Raw genomic sequence first — 18,580 nt, forward strand, 5'->3', positions numbered from 1 at the left:
CTGGAATACTGGGTAAGTGTCCATCTAATTTCTTCCTTTCCCTCCTGTTTCCTGCTTTTCAGCCCTAGACCTGGAACACCACCACCACCCAGTTTTTCCTGAGATAGGGCGTCTGCCCTCGGGAGCTGGCATCTCCCAGCAGCGTCAGTCCAGCACGAGCTCTGGGCTGTCCCTGCTGTTAGGCTCCTGGGACGTGGGGGCAGAGTGTGCACAGCCTTCTGCCTCCTGGTGGCCGTGCTTGGGATTGGGTTCATCCCCATGGTCGGGGACAAAGCCCTCTCTGGTCCATCAGCGCCCCCTACCCCCTTAGGGACGATGACACCTGCTCCAATACCTTTGCTTCTTGGTAGCACAAAATGGCCCTCTTTCTTTTTTTAATGGGCAGAATAAGTGAGAGATGGAAGGAGCCAGTAGGGAAGCCTTGCGTTTACACTGTGGCTTCCCGAAGCTCTGTGACTGGGGGGGCTCTCTGCTGCGGGCATGCCGCCCGTGCCACACCCAGAACGAGGAGCCCTGCAGAGCCAGAGCCTCAAGGGGTGTGTGTGGGACTGGGTGTGTGTGCTCATGGACACACCCGCTCTCCAAGGCCCTTCCCTCTCAGAAAAATCTTTCTGGGCAGTGACACAAGCTGTAGGTTGTTGTCTTCCAGTTCAGGGCCCCCTAAGAGGAGGGAAGAACAGTTAGATGCAGACCACGTGTGTTAGTCTCTGTGGTTTTCGTCTCAGGAGCTCAGTACTATTAGGTTGAACCGTATGAAGTTGCTGCTCTTTGGCGGGTTTTGATCCATGAAATGGCAGTGCTGTACAGCTCAACCCGACCCGGGCTCCTGCTCGGCCTCCGTGTCCCCGAGCTCCCGCCAGAGAGGAGCAGCCCCGTCCCCGCTCACCAGCTTTGCAGCGAGAGCAGATGGGAGCTGTCAGCCGCACTTCTTGCCAGAAGACAAAGAGAGTTAATTCCCCTGGGTTGAATGTTATTCCTGCCTCTTAAACATCAAGCCCATCTGTTTACTGCAATCTGGACTGATTTTATGGAGCAGATGCAGTGTCTGGTGGCGGCAGTGGTGCTGAATCACGGGGGCCTTTGACGAGGTCTGTTTCCTTTCCAGTCTTCACGTACAACACCGCCAGCAAGGAGACCTGCGAACACTACCACGGGCAGTGCTCCCGGCATGCCTTCTGCACCGACTACGCCACCGGCTTCTGCTGCCACTGCCAGTCTCAGTTCTATGGAAACGGGCAGCACTGCCTGCCGGAAGGTGGGGAGTGCCGTGCGACTGGGGCCGGGGCTGCTGGGGTCCTTTTGCCGCTGTGGCTTCCAGCTGCCCCTGGGCTCTGCTCATGGACCTGCGTCTCCACTCTGCGTCAGAGCTCTAGCAGCTTGCAGGGGCTCCATGGATGTTTGAGGAATGAGCACGTTTGGGCTGATTTCCCAGTCTGAGGATTAACCAGAAAGGTTTCCTCCCCTTTGCCAGCTCATTAGAGTCAGAGTGGACGGGAGAGGGGGAGGATGGGAGACAGGAGATGCGAGACAGGTCTCTTTCATACTTAAGTGGATAGTCGGTCAGTTGGGGAATTGTGAAAATGGCAAAGATTGAGTTTGGGGAGTTGTCAGTGGAGCATCATCGTGGGCCCGTCCCCAGGGGGAGGATGGTCCGGGTTGACTGGACTTGCTGTCTTTTAGGGGCCCCTCATCGCGTCAATGGCAAAGTGAGCGGCCACCTCCACGTGGGCCACACGCCCGTGCACTTCACGGACGTGGACCTGCATGCTTACATCGTGAGCAATGACGGCAGAGCCTACACGGCTATCAGCCACATCCCGCAGCCTGCGGCCCGGGCCCTTCTCCCTCTCATGCCCATTGGAGGCCTGTTTGGCTGGCTCTTTGCTTTAGAAAAACCGGGCTGGACGAACGGCTTCCGCCTCACGGGTGAGTAGGGGCCACGCTGCATCGGTGGCATGGTACCCTGGGTCTTTATTCAGTGAGAGGATTCGCTCATCCCACGTCTGGGGCAACGTGTGCGGTTTTCTGTCTGGAGGTAGTTGGGGAGGGTTTGGCCTCGCAGGACTGTGTTTGAAAGTCAGTGATTTCTTCTAAATGTTCTCCAAAACTTCTAAATGGTTCTGAGAAAGAGGATGATTGCATCTGCAGCGTTCGTGTCCTCACTCCAGTGTGTTCAAGCTTGTTTGTCAGACTCCGTCCAGGGGACATGAGGTGGTGATCACAGGGCACCTGGAGGGGCCTCGACTCCGAGGGGCAGGGCGTGGCCCCCCCCGGACTCTGACCTATAAGAGTAGAGATGGTGCTTCTCAGACCTCACCCTGCACCCAGCGCCGGGCCCTTGTGGAAATGCGGGTTCTAGTTCAGTGGGCCTGGGCTGGGTCTGTGGTTCCGTTTCCCTAAGAAGCCCCCAAGAGATGCTAATGCTGGTCTCAGGACCCCACTTTGATAGCAGGAGTGTAGGTGCTTTTTGGCTTCTCATCTCCCTTGAAAGACCTTGTTTCCTAATGGGTTCATCTTATTGCACATAAAATACTGGGAGAAGTTCCCCGCCTCCAGCTGTGTGTAGGGTGTGGCTTTTAATCAGGTTAGAATAAACCTTGAGTCAAAAATGGATAAAATGCAGTGTGCCCAGTTACGTTTGCATTTCAGATAAACAATGAATAATTTGAATAACTTAGTGTAAGTATGCCCCAAATACTGCATGAGACATACTTACACTAAAAATATATTCATTATTCATCTGAAATCGAAACACAGTGGGTGTCCTGCGTTTTTTGTTTGTTTTTGCTAAGTCTGACAATCTTTAGAAGGAGAACAGCCAAAGATGTTCCCAGGCGTTTATTTCTCACAGAACACAGGCTCCCACAAAGAGCAGTGCTGTGAGACCGAGTGGGTGAAACCACACTCTGACAGAGATTGGGGGAGAGATCAGCAGCTCACAGATCTTGGTCTAGGGTCGGCGAGCTCCTCCGTCCGGCCCGGCCCCCGCAGCAGTGAACCTGGGAGGTGTTGGCATCGGGATCCCTCGCGGAGATGCCGACCTCTCATCTGGTGCCGATTCTTCCTCTCCAGGCGCTGCCTTCACCCACGACATGGAGGTTACTTTCCACCCGGGAGGGGAGACGCTTCGGGTCACTCAGACTGCAGAGGGGCTGGACCCGGAGAACTACTTGAGCATTAAGACCGACATTCGAGGCCAGGTGCCTGCCATCCCAGCGAACGTCACCGCCCACGTCGCGCCCTACAAGGAGCTTTACCACCACTCAGACTCAGGTGGTGTGGCCCGTTCTCACATCCTGAGTGGGGAGAACCGACCTCCCGATGGCCGTGAGGGTGGAGTGACTGGGGGACGTCCTAGACTCATGTGTGGCACGTAAAGTGGGCTCAGTGTCGTTTTTATTATTGTTGTTGTTATTATCAAATGTACAGTGAAGTGAGCAGAATGCCAGCTGCTGTTCACAAGAACCTCAGGACCCCGGCCCAGAACTTCCGAATAACGATGATAGTGTCGTCATCAACAGCCTTGTCTGGGGTGGGCAGCAGTGGTGGAATTCTATAGCTTTTAACCACCCTGCTCTCTGGGCCACGGGAACCCCAATGGCTGGAATTCATGCCTGTCCCGTCTCCCTGTTTCAGCTGCTGTGAAGTCACAGAGAGAGGGGCTGCCCAGGGTCGTGAGGCTAGTGCTAGATCTGGAGTCAGGAGACAGGGACTCAGGTCCTGAGTTTGCCGTCTAGATTGCATGGGGGAAGGTCCCTCCTCCGAGAGCCTGTTTCCTCCTCTTAGAGCGAGTGGTAGCACTTCTCTGTCTGCCATGCAAGGGTGGTGCGTGGTGTGCTCTGTACACACCCGAGTGCGGGATGCTGCCTCCTTCTCGGGCCACACAGCCTCCAGTTCTGCCGGAAGCTGGGCAAGAGGATGAGCAGTGGAGACCTGGTGGGCGCACAGAATAGCTGGTGGCCGGAAAACTGGCCTGAGCTCCCGACTCAGATTGAGAGAGAGGATCTCCAGCGCGGGGTGTCAGAAGCCGTCCCCTGTGCCACGTAGAGGATGGGCTGGTTAAAACCTGGGGTGTAGGGTCAGGCCGACTTGAGCTCCGGCTCCCCGGCGTACCAGCCTCGTCTCAGAGGCGTCACCTCTGCAGGCTCTGTGTGCGATCGCGTCACCGAGGCAGCACACAGCATGCGGTGCGGCCCACACGCAGCCTGAGTTCTCTGCAGTAGTGACGGCGCCGACTGTGCTGCCTCCTCTTGGCTGCTGGCTCTGCGTCCGCTCAGGTTCTCGGGATGACAGCTTCCCATGTAAACCGGGACCTTCCCTGGGAAGGTGCTCCAGGAATGAGCAGAAACCTGACCGTGCACGTGAAGCCCGGGCGCCGAGTGTTGTTAAACTGACGCTGGTGCCTGTGGCTCTCACAGCCGTGACCTCCACGAGCTCCAGAGACTACACCCTCACATCCGGTGCCGCCAACCAGACCCGGACCTACCGCGTCCACCAGAACATCACCTTCCAGACCTGCAGGCACGCCCCCCGGCCCCGGGCCGTGCCTGCCACCCAGCAGCTGAGCGTGGACCGGGTCTTCGCCTTGTACACCGACGAAGAGAGGGTGCTGAGGTTCGCCGTGACCAGTCACGTGGGCCCTGTTGAAGGTACAGCCTCCTCTTCTGTTGCTGGGTGAAAATTAACTCTGACCTCCTCTCTTCACCGCTTCTGAGTCTCAGGGTTACCCGGGGGCCAGGCTCTGTGCTGGGCGCTGGGTGTGAGGGTGCGTAAAGCAGGGCCTGTCCTCGAGGTGGAGACTGAGGGGGGAAGCCAGAGGATGAGCCTGCCACGTGAGGGACCCCTGCAGAGAGGAAGTGACGTCGTCAGAGCACAGGGACGCTGTGGTTCTGAAAGCCGATAGGTAGTGTTTCCCCCAGTGCAAGAGGCACGTCCCCTCCCCAGCTCCTTGTCCATAATGCCGGCCCAAGAGGCGGTTCCATGACTGGCAGGCGGTTCTGGGATCTCTCACCAGAGACCAGGGCTGTGAAGCCTCCTCGGGCTCAGCACGCGTGTGTCTCATCAGCAGTGAGATAACAAGGGATTGGGTCAGAGGACTGGACTCCTGGAGACGTGAAATGAAAATTCTGTGTTTGCCGGTGTGGTGGGTGGTGGGCTAGTTTTTGGAGACTTGGTTGGGGTGCCCAAAGGTGGGGAATTAATAGCATGGAAACATCTGTTGATTTTAGAGAAACATGTACATCAGGAGGAGGGGAAGGACTGTTGTTGCTGATTTCTCAAGGAGAGATTTAGACAAAAACAGGTAGGGAGAACGGCCTCCCCTGTAAGTGTCCAGTGCGGCTCTCTGCTGGGTGTAGGCGTCGGATCCGTGAAAACAGTGCTTAGCGGAGGTGCCCCCGAACGGAGTCCAGCTCGATTCTGGAGTCACGTAGGGAAGAGATGCCACATGAGGGCCACAGGATCAGAGAAGGCCAGCGAACTGGCAGGGACCAAGCTGATGGTGTGCCTCTAGAATTCTGTGATTTTCCCTTGCGCCTAAGTCAACAGCAGCAATAACTAATAGCAGAGGATGGTTTACTTGGTGCCAAGCACTGTTCTAAGTACCTTCGTGAGTTAACTCATTTAGTCCCACGACAGCCCCCACCCCGTCCGTGTTATCCCCCCGTTACAGACGTTGCAGTGCAGATGTGGAGTGAGTGGGCTGGTCACAGCTGGAGCGTGGCAGCAGCCCCAGGGCCCCGAGGGGCCGTGCTTCTCCTCCGGCCTCCACTGGCCTCGACTGCCCCCAGTTCATTTATTTCTTTTTCTTTTTTTTTTCCCCGAAGCCCCCAGTACGTAGTTGTAGGTCCTTCTAGTTCTTCTGTGTGGGACACTGCCTCACCATGGCTTGATGAGCAGTGAGTAGGTCCCCACCCAGGATCTGACCCGCGAACCCTGGGCCACCGAAGCTGAGTTCGTGAACTTAACTGCTAGGCCAATGGGCCGGCCCTAACTGCCCCCACTTTAGACCAGATTTTAGAAGAGGGAATGTGTGTTTTTAACCCTGCTTCATCCACCCCTACAGGAAACAGCAATACTGCTCATTCTCCCTGAATAGGAGAAAAACGAGGGAGAAAGAAAAAGAAAACAGCAAAAAATAAAAACGACAAAAGTAAACCCTTTTCCTTCCCCTGTTGGTGTGTACGTAGCAGTGTCTTAGAGCCTCCCCTTTCTCCAGGGGAGCGGTGATCTGGCTGGAACGCCTGTGACACAGCGCAGCTGCAGCCCCCCGGGGTGGGGGCTCCGGTTTCGGGCCCCCAGGGAGCAGTCAGGGGCCCCCGCACCAGTGCCGGAGTGGGGGGTGGGGGCTGTCTCCTGTGGGGTCAGGGAGTGGACCCAGGACCCCCCTGCCCCCTGCTCCCTCTCCAGGGCTCCTGTGAGAGAGTGGAGGAGACTGGGCAGACTCCACACAGAGACGCCGGAGGCACGGCTCCTCTAAGGGAAGCCCTCTTCCCCTCTGGATTAAATGAGTAGAGTAGTTCCACATCCTCTCAGAGGGCGAGGCCGAAATGGAGAATGTCTGAAGAAGCTTGTTGCTGTTCTTGCTGTTATAGGAGAAAAGCTGACAAACCATAGAGAATGAATGGCCAAACGGCCTTACAAATGCATTTTTAAAATAATATCTTTGGAAACCAAATTCGGTGAACGGGCTCCATGCTCAGGGCTCTGTGCTTGGTTGAAAGCTTTGCCGCCATCGTCCTGAACGTCTCAGTCACCCCGAACAAGGGGCTCTGCGTCTGCACTGGCTCTGCAGATTAGGGGGCCGTCCTGCCAGTGAAGTCTGTTGAGCTCAGCACCATGCAGTCATGGCTCTCCCTCCTCAGCTCAGGCGGGCCAGTGCGTCCTGTCAGGGTTTTGAGTCCACTTCTGTGCTGTGTTTTCCTCTCAATGCCTGGCAGGGTGTGAGCCCTGCATCCGTGTGGACTCACCGGTCTTGGCGGGAATGGGCCTGGGAAGGTCTGGTGCTGACAGGACTGAGCAAGAAGGCTGAGCGTTCGTATTTATAAATAAAAGCATCTCAGAACTCACTTCCCCTTGGCTGGGTCAGCAGGGCATTTGTATAGAATCTTCTCCTAACACAGAGAATAATAGGGGGGGTCAGGTTCTTGTCTTACGGGGGCCTCCAGTGAGGACATGACCGCACAGTTCTTGACGGGAACACACCCTGGGGCTGTACCCAGGACCTTGGTCTGTACCCCACCCCAACCCCAGTGCTGTGCTTCTGTCCTGCCTTCGAAGAGGTCCAGAGGGGGAGGAGGGACATCCCAGGACGTCTGCGTAATTTGGGGGCTTGGCTCATGCTGACAGACTTAAGTTCCTCAGGTCTAAAAAGGGCTGGAACCGTTTGTTGGTCCTTTTTCTTGGCAAAGATTCTGTTACTCCAGCCAACACCATTGAGGTGAACCAAGGCCCTCCTTTTTCAGGCCATAATATGGGAACTAATAATAGGATACTCCACTTCAGGAACACGCTGTGGTGTTTCTTAGAAAGCGATGGTAGGAGTTGACCAGAAACAAGGGTGTCCCGTCGGGGATTCCGCCCAAGTATCCTGTTCACAGCAGGCTCAGAGAAAACTGGAAGGTTCGGGGAGGATTTCAGATGTAAACGGTCATCACTACTTGTGGAAGGATGGGTCTGTGGCAAGGTTAACCCTGAAAAATAAGTACTGCAAAAATCATTCCTATTTGCTGTTACAAATCTTAAAAAAGCAAGATTTTCTCATTAATTAAAATTTGACCTATAAAGTACTGAATTTTAGTGGGAGATTGCTCAATTTAGAGGCAGAAATTTGGAGTCTGAGTCCTGCCGTGCCACTTCCTGGCTTTGAGCTCGGGCAGTTTTTCCAGAGTCTCTCACTTACTCTCCTGACTTGTGAAAATGACAGCTAGCGGGGACGGCAGCCCACCTCTGAATCATCCTGAGAATTGCATGAGATGATGGAGCGAAAGTGCTTTAAAATAAAGGATGCCGCATGTTGGATACGTGTATTCTCTGAACGCAGACCTGTCAGCGGGAGAAGAGCAGTGTCTGGGGTGGGCAGAGGAAGCCGCTCTGGGGTTTACACCGAAGCACAGACGGTGCACCTAGATTGGACGCTGATCTGTGAGGGCGCAGGTGGCCCCAGACGGTAGGGGTCAGTTTTCAGGCCTCTGTCTCCTTCTTTCTGCACATGCTCTTCACAGCCAGATTGTGCTTCTGTTTTTTTTCCTCTCTACCACGCAGGGGACTCAGACCCTGCCCCCGTGAATCCTTGCTACGACGGGAGCCACGCGTGTGACACGACAGCCCGGTGCCATCCGGGGATGGGTGTGGACTACACCTGCGTGTGTGCACCAGGGTACCAGGGGGATGGACGGAGCTGTGCAGGTGAGAGCTGTCCCCTGAGCTCCTTCACGGAGCTGCCAGCATCGTGTTTATGGACCAGTGTCTGTCATCTCTGCCATCTCCATTTATGGATTTAGCAGCTGTTTGTCTAAATACAGTTATTTAAAAACCATAGCATATTCTGGTTAGGTTTGAGAGGATGGTCTGGAGGTGGTATCTGGGGCTGCGATTGTGGGGAAAAAAGACATCTATTGCAATTCCTGGATATTTTGAGTTCTTAAGTTTTGTCATTTTAAGCCTGCATTAAGTATTTCTTACATTGACTAAAAAGTACATTTTCCGGTTATCTTTAGATTTCCAACATTGTGTTTCTTTCTGAAATACATTATATCCCAAAAAGCAGCAGTAGAAATTTCTTCACATTTTAAGTGAAAAATTGTTAGTGTTTTTCTTCTAAATGTTCAGTATTTTTTAAATGTTTAAAGAGTTCTCAGAGTATTTATTCAAAGCATATCTCCCTGTGGCTCATACATGAATGACTTGGAGCGTGTGTTTGTTGTTTATGATGATGCTCTGTGCTTGCATCCGTGTCTCAGGCTGGGAAAGCCTGCGTTTGATGCTGGTTCCGTCCACCAACCGCTGGTCTGTCAAGCCTGGAGTTGGTGAGAAACGCTGAGTTTTCAGACCTTCCACTCGAAGGAGCCTTGACTCAGCAGCACTCCCTGTCTCCTTTCTTCTTAGACGTGGACGAGTGTGCAGCCCGCTTCCACCGCTGCGGCCCCAGCGCTGTGTGTGTCAACCTGCCGGGGAGCTACCGTTGCGAGTGCCGGCCTGGGTACGAGTCTGTGGGCGACGGGCGCACGTGCCGCGGTGAGTGCCGGCGCCGTCTCCTTGTGGCCCCGATGTGCGGAAGCTCGGTCTGGATTCGTCAGTGTGTCCACTGACCCTGACGGACAGAGCTCTGCTGGGTGGTTCTCTAGGAAGCAGACAGTGTACATTGAAATAACCCAAGGCGACAGCTCAGTTCAGCACTGCTGTTTGTTTTGTGTGGTTGTTCTCCTCTCGGGGTATTCTCTCTTGTTACTGGAGGGTGTCCTCCTCTCTGGGATTCCCGAATCTCAGTATCTGGCCCGATCCCGTAACAAGACTGACCTCTGAGAAATGCCAGCAGCTCTGGATAGAGATCAGATCTTTCTCAAGTGAATGAAACGGATTTGTGATTCAAAGATGCATGTCCCGCTTGGCCAGCTGTAGAGTTCCATCTGTGATCAACACACCCTCTCTGCGGTTCCAGAAACACACTCTGGGCCTGAAAGCAGATCCAAAAGAACTAGAATTCCAAATTCATCCCCTTGGTAGAGCTGGACGATGATAGAGAAAATACACTTTTAACCCAGTGGGATGAGTCCAGCGATGGTGGAAACCGTGTGTGTGTGCACTGCAAGTGTGTGTGCATGCGTGAGTGTGCATGCTTGTATTCATGCGAATGTGCGTCTGTGCACGTGCAGGTGTGTGCTTGTGGGTGTGCGTGAGTGTGCGTGCGTGTGTACACATGCGGGTGAGTGTGCACGTGCGGGTGCATTAAGTGTGCACCTGTGTGCATTTGCGGGTGTGTGTGCACGTGTGAGTGTGTGCGTGTGAGTGTGCCTGTGTGTGCACATGCGGGTGTGTGTGTGTGGAGCGGTCGTCCTGAGGCACAGACTTGAATCGAGGACTGTCTGTTTCGAGGACTGATCCTCCTGCCTCTGTTTTAACCACCGTCCAGAGCGGCACTTCTCGAAGGTCACCGTGCAGACAGAACGCCCTAGGGATCTTGTTGAGAGTCAGGTTCTGACTCAGGGGCTCTGGGACAGCCCACAAGCCCCCCGATGTCCCGATGCAGCTGGTGCGGGCCACACTGTGGGGGCAGGGCTCAAGGCTTGCAGGCTTGAGCTGGGACATCCTCGCCTTCTCTCTTTGCAGTGGCCGCCCCGCCTCCCAACCCCTGCGAGGACGGCAGTCACTCCTGCGCCCCCGCCGGCCGGGCCCGGTGCATCCACCACGGGGGCAGCGTGTTCAGCTGCGTCTGCCTGCCCGGGTATGCGGGCGACGGGCACCAGTGCAGCGGTGAGTACGTGGTCCCTCGGCGACTTGGGAAGGTCGCCGTGGACGCTCGTGCCCACGGAGCCAGGACCCCTCCCTTCCTCTGACTGCACAGCCTGGGAATTGCCGAGAGAGAGGAACGGTGTCCTGAGTCAGGAAGGGTGAGGTGGTTCCCTGACTGGATGGCCAAGCATGTCCTCCTTGTGGAGACGGTCCTGGAGCGCGGGGGGCGGCCAGCATGTGACCCCCATGCCTTGAGCCAGTGTGGCCGGAGGGACTGGGGAAGGTCGTGTGTCTCCCCACCTTCTGTCTTTGGTTAATGGCCTAATTCACCTCTTCGTGGTGCCGACTTCTAGAAGCTGCCCTGGGTTGAAGGGGTCGTTTAAGTGACTGACCTCTAAGCATATGTACCATCCTGAGCTTGACGACTGATCGTCACCCCTGCTGTTCTAACCACAAACCAGAGCAGCACGTCTCTCTCTAATTCTCTCCCTCTCTCCTCTCTTGGGGCCGAGGAGACTCAAAAGATAGAAGAGGACATTGTCGCGTGCCTAATTACTCAAAACTTCTCTCCCAGAAGGCTCACTCCTTTAAGACTTCATACGGTATTTTACAGAATCGCTGAACCAGGATGCAGGGCTCACTGTTCAAGTTTAATTAGAAATAATGTGCGAGGTTGTTACTGAAAAACCAGGTGTGACTCTCTGGGTGTAAATGTTCACAACACTGGGATTAGTGGTATTTTAGTGTAGAGATTTTTCAGTAAACCTACATAATCCCTTAGAGATTTTCAAACGTGACATGACTGAACACTCAATTGCATGCTGTCCGTCTGTCAGTAATACACATAAATTACTGCCACATGAGACGTGGGGGGAGAGAATGCTGGGAGAGGGTTTGGAGTGGAGAAGGGTCTGTTTGGGGAGCATAAGCCAAAAGGCAGGCTCGTCCTCTCCTGGACCCGCTGCCACAGCGGCTCCCGGTCTCCTGGGCCACACGCGGGTTTGCTGAGAACAGCCCTGTGACCCCGGGAAGCTCGTGGGGGTCTGAGCAGCTGGGCCTCCTCCTCACCAGCTGTCTGGTCCCTGGCCGCCTCCCGGGCATCAGCAGGACAGGCTGGCAGCAGGCTGCAGCCTCGTGCTGTGGATGGAGCAGAGGCCGGGCACTGCAGGCTGGTCGGTGTTGTCAGGACCGTGCTCTTTTTTTTGAGTGTGTGTGAGGAATATTGGCCCTGAGCTAACACCTGTTCCCAGTCCTCCTCTTTTTGCTGAGGAAGACTGGCCCTGGGCTAACATCCATGCCCATCTTCCTCCACTTTATATGGGACGCTGCCACAGCATGGCTTGACAAGCAGTGTGTAGGTCCACGCCCAGGATCTGAACCCGTGAACTCCATGCTGCTGAAGTGGAGCGTGAGAACTTAACCACTCCACCACCGGGCTGCCCCGGGACCTTGCTCTTTAGTTAGTTAATGTCTCCGCCTCTGCTGCGAGGTTCCCTGAAATCACCAAAGCCACGGCTCAGTTCAGCCTGGATTTTTCCCCTAAAGATGCTCCTGTCTCTCACTTAGAATGAGGAGGATCTGTGGTCACACGCGCTTGTCCTACCGGATCAGCTGGGGGGCCGCCTGTAACAGAGCCTGGCACCGAGGGGCGCCCCTACAGGTACGGGGCAGGGGCGGCCCACGAGCTCCTAGAGGTTCTGAGCCCCACGGGGGTAGTGCTTCTTCCACCCAGAAGAACCCACCGTTCAGTTTGATTTAACACGCTGCTGGGCTCTAGGAGGTGAGAACGTGTATCGAAGTCTGTCCGTAGGTTTCTTGTTAAACATCGGGCTGCCAGGCTGGCAGGCACGTGCTTCTGCTCATCTAATCCCTTCGGTCTCTGCTCAGAGCAGCGCGGGAGCGGCGAGGGCGAATGGAGAGCATGGGAACTGCAGTTGGATGCTGCCTGAGCTCATCCTGTCTGGAACTGTTCTCTCTCCCGCCTTTAACTGCTCTGTCCTGTGAGACTGGTACCTCCTGGGTCACGCTGGGACCCTGAGAGTGGCTGCTTTTCTACGTTGGGAATTCACAGTATTGAATTCTTGGTTATTCTGCCCTCTGGGATTTCTGCCATTTTTAATTGTCCCTGTCTTATCTCTGGTTCTCACTTTTGGGCTTCTCTCTGGACCCACAAACTTAAAAAGATGCCAGACTCATCAGTTCCTTCCCCAGTGTGTTAGTTCTCGATTGCTGCATAACAGATTACCCCCAAATAAAGCAGCTGAAAACACATTTATTATCTATAGTTCAGGGGGCCGGGGGATGGCTTGGCTCGTCCTCTCTTTGGGGTCCTCGAGGGGAGTGGCAGACGTGGGGTCTCATCTGATGGCCCCACTGGGGTCGGGCAGGACTCAGTCCTCCAGGTCGAGAGCCCCAGGTCCTCACTGGCTGTTGCCTGCAGGTGACCTTCTCTTCTTGCCTCATGGACCCTCCAGCCAAGTAGCTTACTTCATCAACAACGGGCCAGAAAGTCTGCCACAAGACGGAGTTATAGTCACAAAGATGCCATTCCCTCAATGCTGTCTCAGTGTGTTGGTTAGAAGTTACTTAGGGGCCTGCCCTGTGGCTTGGTGGTTGAGTGCGCGCGCTGCGATGCTGGTGGCCCGGGTTCGGATCCCGGGTGCGCATCGAGGCACCGCTTCTCCGTCCATCCTGAGGCTGAGTCCCGCATGCAGCAACTGGAAGGATGTGCAGCTGTGGCGTGCAACTATCTACTGGGGCTTTGGGGGGAAAAAATAAAATCTTTAAAAAAAAAAAAAAAAGAAGTTACTTAGGGAAGGAGGTCACACGGAGGGCAAATACCAGAAGGCAGGGATCTCTGGGGCATCTCAGAGGCTGCCTTCCAAGCTCAGGCTGTGGGGTGGTAGAGAAAAGACGGTCGTTTTCCTAAAGACCTAAGCCGTGCGTAAATCAGGCGAAGGTGACCGCAGGGTAGGTAGAGAAGTGTGTGTGTGTGCGCATATTTAAAGGCATGCCACAGTGTGCACGTGTCCCAGTGATCATAGAGATAAGTAGAGAAAAGAGAGAAGTAGAGAAGAGTAGAGGTGAAGGCCCTATTTTGTGGAAAGTGCATTCTTGAAGAACACACACACACACATGTATTTATTTACTCCATGAAACTAGCAGTAAAAGGGTGTGTGGGTTTTTCTCCAGCCAGTTTGTTAACAAGCAGCTTCCCTGGAGAGGCCGCCCTTAGCCTGAGTTCTCGCTCTCCACTGAGTCGCTAGCGGGAATGACTTGATCCAGGGAGAGCTGAGTCTTTTCCAGCTTCCCTCAATCTGGATCGATTTCCACTCTGCTGGTGTGAGCGGGATATTTCTCAGGCACGTCTGTCCCTGTAGATCCTGGTGACTGTGCCCACCGTCTCCAGTTGGACGCTCCAGGACGGGGCACGTGTGAGCTGAGGAAGGGCTTACAGACAGCCCAGTCCTCAGCGAGGTCATTGCTCAGGAGGGACGTGGGGGAGGCACTGAGATGATTCTCTCTCGGTCTCCTGTTCTGAGATGTGGTGTCGGGTGCCGCACGGAGAAGCCAGTGCAGCCGCGGGAGGACAGAACTGGCTTGAGAGAAGTTTATTAACCTCCCGAGAGGTGGTGACAGAACTGGCTTGAGAGAAGTTTATTAACCTCCCGAGAGGTGGTCTCCACTTGCAACTCAGGACCACACAGGGGCTCGGCCGGTGGGCGCTCGGCCGAATAGCTGAGAGCCCAACGTGTGGGCCGAAGTCTCTGCTGGGGTGCAGCGCGGGGTCGGGGTTAACTGGGCCAGGATGCTTCCCGGGTGGTGGGAAAGAAACCCAGGCTGCGGGGGGAGGGAGGGGGCCCAGAGTCCAGCGGTCAGTTTGTTTTGAAAGGATTTCAGCTGGTTTGGGTGTGGGCTCAGAATTAAGGCAGTGAGAAGAACATCGAAGCACCCACACATGAACTCAAAATGGGGGATTGCAACCCATTTTCAACAGGTTTTTTACCAGCTTCATAGAGGATAGAATAGAGAATTGTGCTGAGACTGAGCCGTCTTTCATTCCTGAACGTTGTCGCCTGGACCTCAGTCCTAGAAGCCCCGACAGACCCTCCACAGTGATTGTTAACATAAAGGGCAGCGCCCACCCGCCCCCATGGTACAGGGTCGGCTCCTCCCTTGTCCAGGGGCCGAGAGCCTGTCCGCACCTCTTCTCCTGACCCTGATGTCCTGGGAAGCAGAGAAGAATCCTTTGCACAAGCACCTCACTCCCTGGCACTGAGGGTGCGCGTCCTGGGTGCTGACTTGACGCCAGTCTTCTCTCTGGGCACGGGACCCACAGGGTATCGGGACTGCGCTGAGGGGCCTCGCGGCTTTCCGGGGACCGGGCTGTCTCATCTGATGCTCCCAGTCTCTCCAGGACTTTGTCTTTAGTTGTCTTCCTGACAGATCCCGTGCCTCCACGATGGCAGTGTCCACTGGGAGGAGGCTGCCCTCCCGGGTCTGGTCAGAGCTCTGAGGCCCTCAGCGTTAAGACCTTCAGTGACTTAGCTCAGGGGAGTCCCCTCTCTGTTCAAAAATAACCCCAAGAACATGACCCCTGGTTCTGGAAATGGGCCTGAGTCTCAGGAATTCCTGCTTCCGTCATTGCTGGTGCCCGTGGCCCTGAGGAGTAATCTAGCACGTGTTATAATAGCTTTAATTTCCTGAGTTTGGCTGGATGTTGATTTTTACAGCTTCTTCCAGGCCCAGGAACTGGACGGTTGCCCGCTCTGCCCACCTGGCATTTGAGTGGTGCTGGAAGACACAGATGGCCAACCTCAAGGGTCGTTCAGGGTGACAGTATAGAACCTGAATGGAGTAGTTTGGAGATCAGGGGGGTATTTTTGTTTTGCTGAGGAAGATTGGCCCTGAGCTAACATCGTGCCCATCTTCCTCTACTTTATATGGGACGCCACCACAGCACAGCCTGAGAAGCAGTGCATCAGTCCATGCACGGGATCTGAACCCGAGAACCCCGGGCCGCCAACGTGGAGCGCGTGAACTTAAACCGGGCCTGCCCCTCTTATTCCTTTCTATTTCTTCTGAAAGTGGAAAGTAAAGAAAATTTCTGATTAATGGGGCGTTCTAGATGGAGGACGCTAATTAGGCAGGAATGTGCTTCTAACTCAGAACATGTGGAGCCTCGTCGGGCTTCCTCGTGTCTGCAGTCAGTGCTCTGGGCCAACATGAAGGAAAAAGCTAGTGTCACGTGTATTCATTGTGGTGTCATGGAAGGGAAACAAATGATTTACAGCCTAGAGGTCAGTTCAGAGGTCCTCACTTCCCAAATGCACTGTAGATGGAAGAGGCTCTAGAAATACATGAGGGACACTTCCTAAGTGACAGTGTTTGTTGTCTGCACTGGACGTTCTTGGTCCAACGGGGTGACTCGTGTCCTGGGCCTCATTCTGTCAGGCTTCCCTTTGGGCGTCAGTGTGTTTCTGCTCAGGCCCAAGGGTCTTCTGGTCCTTGATCTGCGTGCACGAGGGCCGTGGGGCCGCACAGACTGTGCGTAAGGCCATCTCACCCTCTGTCCCTGCCCCTACTCTGCAGACGTGGACGAATGCTCGGAAAGCAGATGCCACCCCCAGGCGGCCTGCCACAACACCGCAGGCTCCTTCTCCTGCCGCTGCCGAGCTGGCTATCTCGGGGACGGATTCCAGTGCACACCCGGTAAGGTCGGGGGCCAGAGCGGGCGGAGGACGCCTGCTCCTTCAGTGCTGTTTCCTGGCGGCACATCGGCCCGCTCCCGCTCCATTGGGTCTGGGCCTTAGTGGGATTCTCCTCGGTGGCCTCCAGCTTCGGGGTCGGGGGTAGCTCACTGGTTGTTGGCGTTCAGGGAGGCCGGAGTGCGACCAGCCATTGTCCTCCTCACCGTAGTTCTGGGTCACTGCCCAGGGCTCTGCTTTCCTGGCGAGCCGACTCAACGGGCCGTGAGCTCCGTGAGTGGGAGGGACGCCCACATGGCGGCCGAGGACAGTCCAGTGATGGCCGCTGACCTGGAGCTTCTCACACGTGAACTCTGGCCTCAGGGGACGAGCAGTTTCACTTGTTCTCTCGGAGACTCTGGGATGTGAGGACAGAAGCCCTGGTGGCTCTTGATTTTACCCTGAGGGCTGAGTCAGCCAGGGACTGAGGGCGAACTGCGAGAATTGGAGAAATCAGGCAACGGTGGCAGAGCTAAAACAAGAACCAGGGCTCCAAGTCCCAGCGCCTGCTGTTTCCCCATGCTGTGCTGTCCTCCAGTATAGAAAGGCCTCAGACAGGAGACTCTGAGGCTGGTGGAGGGTGTAATGCCATCCATCCCTCCTCTGTGTCTTCTCTGCCCTGGTCCCAGAAGACCCCATCTCAGGACTGAAGCCCTGTGAACTTCAGCAGCGCGACGCCCAGGCACAGCTCGCCCACCCGGGCCAGCTCCACGTCCCCCAGTGTGACGAGCGCGGCCACTTCCTGCCCCTGCAGTGTCACGGCAGCACTGGCTTCTGCTGGTGCGTGGACCCTGAGGGCCACGAGGTCCCCGGCACCCGGACCCCGCCCGGCTCCACCCCGCCTCACTGCGGACCACTAGGTGAGCCAACCGGGAGAGAACCTCATACCAGCTCAGGCCTACAGCTTGAGAAGCAGGATGATGGTGCTGAGGGTGGGGGGAGAGGGTAACCCTGCCTGGACCATGCAGACTCGGGCCAATCGCCACCCTTCCAGAGCCTCCTTCCTCTGGGAACGCTTGGCTGATGAGTGCACACCCACACCCACGTTCACATTACAGGCGCACACACATGACTCGTGACCACTGCCGCCCAGGGGACTCCAGCCTCTTAGACCCTTGTCCAGTACAAGACTGGCAGTTGAGACTGAGTGTGTGGGTCGGCTGAGGCCTCCACAGGGTCTGTGACAGCAGCAGAGGGAGAGGTGGGGGCTGCAGGATCTTGCCAGAGCAGCCTTTTGTCTGAAAAGAAAACTGCCTCCCGGGTAACTTTATGTCCCTCAGCTCTGCCTCCTGAACTGCAGGTGGCAGTCTGAAGGCTGTTCTGATATCGATAGGAAAGATAAGAATGACACTTGTGGTGATCCAGCTGGTTTGCTCCAAGCTGCTAACCCCAGCCCTCCAGGCAGGCCCAGCTGTCGATGGATCACTGTCGCCCGGGCACCTTCAGAAGAGGGGCAGGAACCTGTTTTCTTAGCCCGGGGATCTGAGATGCTGACGACAGACACGTCTGCATCCTCTGAGCACCCCTGTCCAGGGGCACGTGATCCAGTGTTCTCACTCCATGCCAACCCCAGGCCACCAAGGCAGCTTTCTGCTCCTTGCCTGAGCTGTTCAGAGATGGGAAGAACTTTTTTTTTTAAATACAGAAGAGCCTTATTATGAAGCATGTAGGATTGGTTTGATACCGTTTTAGCCAAAATAATTCCTAGATCCATAAGCTTGCTATTCAAAGATCCATTTTTACTGTTGAAAGGGGCTCTATAAATCCTAGTCTTGGCTTTCAATGCATGAGTGTAACAGCTGGAGAATTCCACAGGTCTGATCCTTTCAATAATCTGAATCGTCATGGCCAGGAGTTAGTGGTTCTCAGACTCAGGCGAGGAACCCTGGAAATGCGCGATCCAGATGCACAGCCTGGTTCCCCGTGGCGCTCCTGGTCCCTCCTTGCCCATTTTTAGGAGACTTTGCGCATCCAAAATAGAATACAGAGAAATCCTGCTTCACACATGCCTGCTCTTTAAAAGATCTTGGTTCTAACGCTTGCTGGGATTTGAAGGGATCAGACGGTTGGGAGGTGCCTTAGGGAATGGCTGAGAATTCTGTTAAATTTGTTAGGACAGCATGTGTTGAGGACAATGATTCGAAAAGGAGCCAAAAGAAAGAGAAGGTGACTAAAAGAGGGACCTGTTCTGTGCAGACTCGGCTGTGGCCCAGGCCTCTCTGGCTGGTTTGGCGTGGCCGCTGGGTCTGACTAGTTTCATCTGCATGTGAGGTCAGCTTGAAGGGGAGAGAACACTGTGCCCGAGATTTCAAAATATTTAAACCCTGCCAACCAGAAATGAAGAGAAATAAACCGTGGCTGCGCTGAGAAGTAGCTTCAAATAG

The 18,580-nt window shown here is 55.1% G+C and overlaps 1 protein-coding gene across 1 annotated transcript in view; it reads left to right on the forward strand.

Annotated features, from left to right (window-relative positions):
• NID2 (nidogen 2) overlaps positions 1 to 18,580 on the forward strand; it is a 51,125-nt gene that overhangs the window by 22,141 nt on the left and 10,404 nt on the right. Inside the window, 9 exon segments of the mRNA XM_058540556.1 lie at positions 1,106 to 1,255; positions 1,681 to 1,926; positions 3,073 to 3,273; positions 4,419 to 4,649; positions 8,263 to 8,406; positions 9,106 to 9,234; positions 10,327 to 10,470; positions 16,042 to 16,161; positions 16,829 to 17,056. Of these exon segments, the coding sequence (XP_058396539.1) occupies positions 1,106 to 1,255; positions 1,681 to 1,926; positions 3,073 to 3,273; positions 4,419 to 4,649; positions 8,263 to 8,406; positions 9,106 to 9,234; positions 10,327 to 10,470; positions 16,042 to 16,161; positions 16,829 to 17,056 (1,593 nt within the window).

Source organism: Diceros bicornis, chromosome 5 (assembly GCF_020826845.1).
Source record: "Diceros bicornis minor isolate mBicDic1 chromosome 5, mDicBic1.mat.cur, whole genome shotgun sequence".
Lineage (NCBI taxonomy): Eukaryota > Metazoa > Chordata > Mammalia > Perissodactyla > Rhinocerotidae > Diceros > Diceros bicornis.